This window comes from Monodon monoceros, unplaced genomic scaffold (assembly GCF_005190385.1).
Source record: "Monodon monoceros isolate NGI ecotype Baffin Bay Population unplaced genomic scaffold, NGI_Narwhal_1 Super_Scaffold_21, whole genome shotgun sequence".
Taxonomy (NCBI): domain Eukaryota; kingdom Metazoa; phylum Chordata; class Mammalia; order Artiodactyla; family Monodontidae; genus Monodon; species Monodon monoceros.
The window spans coordinates 99625094-99630401 of NW_021703778.1; the positions used below are offsets into that span (position 1 = coordinate 99625094).

At 38.8% G+C, this 5308-nt stretch overlaps 1 gene segment (V, D, J or C); it reads left to right on the forward strand.

Moving 5' to 3' along the window:
* Nucleotides 1–3404: 3404 nt before the first annotated feature.
* LOC114904327 lies at nucleotides 3405–4494 on the forward strand. The segment is given in 2 exon segments: nucleotides 3405–3913; nucleotides 4078–4494. Coding segments are annotated over 2 exon segments (465 nt in total).
* Nucleotides 4495–5308: the final 814 nt, after the last annotated feature.

Below are 5308 nucleotides of genomic sequence, written 5' to 3' on the forward strand. Positions count from 1 at the left end.
CCCTGATGTTTTGAACTTCTGTTTTTATGGGAAGAGCTCATCATTTCAAGTGTTTGAATTCCTGTGGATATTTGATTTATAATTCTATGAAAAACACTACGGCAATTGATAATGGAGAGGTAGTGCTGAAGGTTAGACCATATCCTATAATCATGTTGAGTCATGTTCTGTATACAAGCTTAGTTGTACAAACTCCATCCTAAATTTTTATCAATAGATATTTTTATCACACTTTAAGGCTGATTTTATTAATGAAGATTTTACTCTAGCAGTACGGATTGGGGTATAGCTGTTATTTGGTTTTTCTTGGACGGCACTGAATGAAATATCCAATAATTCTTTAACTTTGTTGCAATAGTAATATCTTTGTAGGGCTGAACATTTGCATTAGGATGGGTATTTTTTCAAATAAAGCCATACCTTAGCAAGTTATATTATTGGTAAGAGGACGTCAGGAAAATCAGAAATATATAACATTCTACCATTAAAGTGGGAAGATGTCTCTAAAAGATGAAAAACAAAAGAATGCAAAGGAGAGTGTGACAATCTCCAAACATCTAGGATAATCCTCTTCTAATGGTCTTGGATGGAGATGTATACTTTAGGCAATTATATGTTTGTTTTAAGGATCGTGGGTCAGCCTCATCTTCTATAGAATGTCTACTTCTGACCATTCCCCGGAGAACCTTAGTTTAGTATTTCTAATGTGGGTAACTTTTCAATTCTTGTCAATTAAGGAAGCATGATGTTATGCTAGTTGGTGCACATGTAACACAGGATGTATTTCTTGTACTTTATCTGCTGAATTGGTAACAAATAGTACCTAATAAGGTCATTTCTGCAAGCTCAATGGTAGTCTTTCTCTGGGTATCTTGCAGAGCATCCAGTCACCCAGATTAATGTCATGTAAAAGCTGATTAAATGAAAGGCTAAAATATCAACCTCTGCCTGTGATGAAAGGACTGATTACATTGGGTTTATCTAGTTTAGTTCAGTTTGTGAAAGATTGGAATACGTGCCGTTTGGGACCTTGTGAGTTACCTGGGCCTATCAGTGACCAGTTCATAGTGAGACAACATATGACTTTGTGAGGGGAAGAAAGCAGGGCCATGGGGGCCAAGGCTAATTAATAATGCATTAGGCCATAGTAGTCCAAGGGTGTCTGATACAGTAATTCATTTCAGTTCTAATATTCCATTTGTTCTTTCCACTTCTTCAGAAGATAGAGGGATGATAAGAGTACTAAAATTTCTGAGTGAGGGCCAAAACTTTCTATAGCTCCCCTATATAGATATACATTGAAATGGCACAGGGAGTAAACACAATATCAAGTTGATTTTCAACTATGGTGAGTGCTGTGGATTCTCTGACAAAACACTGCTTCAACCCATGTAGAAATAAAAATACTACTACTAGTACATACTCATAACCCATGGGGGAAAAGCAATTGTTTAACTCCTTTTCAAAATACCCCAAATGTTTCCTTGGGACAGTATTCCAGTTCATATCCCACCTTTACAGATTTTTATGGGAGTTTGTTTGCTCCAAGAAAGGCATGAACTGACCCCATTCTTTGCCATCCTAGAAGTTTCCCCACCAGTGTTTGTTTAATGTTGCAGCCAATATGTCCCTACTGTGATGTCTTTTCTCTGGAGGACTTTAGCAAGAGTTCATCGGAGATCATTAGGCTCCACCAGACAGCTGTCCTGGCTTTCATATATCTTGTCCTCATGAATCCAACAAATCAATCATTCCTAATGATTCTTTACAAAATTCGGGCCAAATTTTGTGCATCTAAGATGGAATTATTGAACTTCTCCATGGATTTCTCTTTATGTTCTAGAAGAGGTGCTTGCATAAGGATTAAGTCAGAAAGGGATGCCTAGCATAATAATCTGTTCAAGCATTTTTTCCTAGCTTCTACAGAGTCTTTTACACTGTGAGAGTTGGTTTTTATGAAAAAAATTTCTTTCAGTAACATGAAGACATCAAATAATTCATGTATTTGGCATCCATTTTTAATAGGCATACGTGAGATACACAAGAAGGTTAAGAAAAGGTTAAGATGATTAAAAAACCTCATTGTCTTCCTAGTATTTGGAAGCCGTGAACTGTGTTAAAAATCTATAACTAGGGCTTCCCTGGTGGCGCAGTGGTTGAGAGTCCGCCTGCCGATGCAGGGGACACGGGTTCGTGCCCCGGCCCGGGAAGATCCCACATGCCGCGGAGTGGCTGGGCCCGTGAGCCATGGCCGCTGAGCCTGCGCGTCCGGAGCCTGTGCCTCGCAACGGGAGAGGCCACAACAGTGAGAGGCCCGCGTACAGCAAAAAAAAAAAAAAAAAAAATCTATAACTAACACTGTATGTATACATTTTGTAATTTAATACATCCAAGAGAGATCCACAAGTTCAGCTACTTGAGTTAATTTTGCTCCTGCTAATGACTGGTTTTAAAGGGAGTTTAGAGTAGCTATTGCGTAACTAGCTTGGTATTTTTTCTTTTCAATATTTAAAGTAAGATTATTTTAAAAACATGTCAATTCAGAATTTTGTATGAGAGTGTCCAAACGATCTGTTCCGGACATGAAGGCATTTTGAATAACAGAAGTACAATCATGAGATCCTTTAATTGAGAAGTGTAACAAAGTTGAATAATATGCGGAGAAATTAATATTTTATGATTAGTCAACTAACAGGTAGACAAAGTTTGAGTGTTTTAGATTGGAGAACAATTTGTACTGTATGTAGTACCATCTGATTTAAATGGAGATTCCGGAGCAAGATCTGAAGATGCTTCAACAAATTTAGCCAAGGCTGTAATTACTTTGAGACAAGGAGTGTAAGTTTTGTTGAAATTTAAGGGGTAGGCCATGATAGGCAATGGGTCTTTGTTGTTTGCCATGTAATTATTAGTAATATCCTTAGGCATGGCTTTCCTTTTACATTCATACACAAGGAAAGGTTTATTACAATCAGTGGTGAACTTATGATCAGCTGTCTTATGGAGGTGTATGATGTCACCTGCAATATATTGCCTTTAGAGCTGGGTGCACAGAATATAGGGGCTTCTTGTGGCTCCTTTAGGATCCCAATTGAGTTAATGGGAAAAATATAAATTCAAAGGTTTGATAACCTAATGACCAAACTCTGGCACCTATTTTGGCCTTTCTGAACAGAGCTGGGCTGTCAAAACTAATAGAGAAGAGAAGGGGACCTCTGTGACAGGACTCCATGTCTGCAAGCTTCATTCTAGTCTTCTGCAAAGGGAGATTATCTTTTCTCCTGCTATTAGGTCCCAAGATAGGTAACTGGACAGATGTTGTGGTGAATAATTATATTGATGGCTATATCAATATATAGGTTGAAGAAGCTGCAGTAATTAGTCTAAAGAGATTTGCCTTCTTATCATAAAGTGATTTATTTCTACCTTAGGTGAAAGAAAAGCATACATAGGTGTAAGGATACATGATCATTACATCTTAGGTTGCTTCCATAATCCATTATATGTAGTATTTTAAAATAAGTTCCGTCACAGACGCAACAACTAAACACAGCAGTTGGTCGAATCATCAATCTCCCTTTCAATAACAAATTTACCTCGTGTTCATTTTCAGATGTAATTGCTATCAGTTGAAGTGCTGGTTAATGCAAAAGGAAGTCTGGGTTGAGTGAGACTCTCACCTAGTCCATAGAGAAGCTGACATGACCCACATCAACTTGCTCCTCCAGGAAACCGCTGTTTCCTGTTGTGGGGCAGCAGCAACACATAGCTCAGCAATTCTTCCCTCACCCTGTCAGGCTCACCTCACCTTGCAGAGCCTTGAAATTGAAGAAGACACTTTCCATCTAGAGGAAGACCTCAAACATGCTTCCCTCCAGCCTTCTGAAGGTGGTCATGGCTTCATTGTGGCTAGGTAAGGATGGCCCCAGTGGGACTGTACCCCTCTAGGACCTAAGGACTGGGGAAACAGGTGGTTATGGGCACCCTGGGAAGAAGGGGCAGTAGAGTGTAAAATAGAATTTCTTTGTTCCACAGTACTTATTCTTAAACTTCTGATTCTGCTTTTTTTTCCTTTAGGATCCAGTATTGCCCAGAAGGTAACTCAAGACCAACCAGTAATATTAGTGCAGGAGAAGGAGGTTGTGACCCTGGATTGCATATATGACACAAATGATTTCACTTATAGTCTATACTGGTACAAGCAGCCCAGCAGTGGGGCGATGATTCTCCTTATTCGTCAGGACTCTTATAACCAGCAAAATGCAAGAGAAGGTCGCTACTCACTGAATTTCCAGAAGGCAAACAAATCCATCAAACTTGCCATCTCAGCTTCACAGCTGGAGGACTCTGCAGTGTATTTCTGTGCACTGAGTGAGCCCACAGTGAGAGGCGTGTTGGAGGCAGGTATAACAAAACCCAGGGCTCTGCTTGATACATCTGCCTGCTATAGGGACCAGGGCAGGGAATTGCCTTCACAGACAGGAAGTGGTTAGGGCTGTGGCAGCACAGGTGTAGGGTTAGAGGGAAAACACTCCTTCTAAGAACATATTTCTCTGGGTTCGTAGACCATGTCTAGAGCTATCATTCATCAAAAACAACCTTACCCCTGAAAATTTGGGTTCAAATTTTTTACTGAAGACAAAAAATAGCCACATAAAATCCTTGCCATTTAGTGATTAGAATGAGCTAGAAGAATTGACTAAGGAAATTCAGAGACATCTGATTCAAAAATTAGTAAAAATATGTGTGAATTTTTGGATTTTCAATTAGTTCATTAAATATTTATTGAATATATATTATATTACAGGTATTGTTTTGAATAAGGAAGGTTGTGAAATCTTTTTGTGATTTTCCTCTTTTTGAATATTATGCAGTTTTACACCGTTTAATGAATTCATTTATTTTAGTTTTGTTAGCTGAGTTAATGGTACACTTGTTTACTTTCTAAGGTGCCTGATATGTCACAAACTTTGTGCTAATCCTCATTCCATCTTATTAACACCTCTAGCATGGAATAGCTCAATTACCTTAATGTAAGCTTTACCTGCCTCCCATCAGTCTTATCCACAAAAAGATCAATAATTGGTGGTTCTTAAAAGGACACTGTGAGAAGCAGAGTATGAATTATCTTGTTTCTCTGCTCTTGCCCTTCACTGCACCACTCCTTCAAAAGTATTTTTGCCATCATGTGGCACATTTTGGACACCTCCAGGCCCTCTTTTTCAATCAGTGTTACACAATCCCAAATACTCCTTCCCTCAAATTTCCTCCTTCTACCTCTAACCCCATTTTCTCAGTGTCTTAAAAT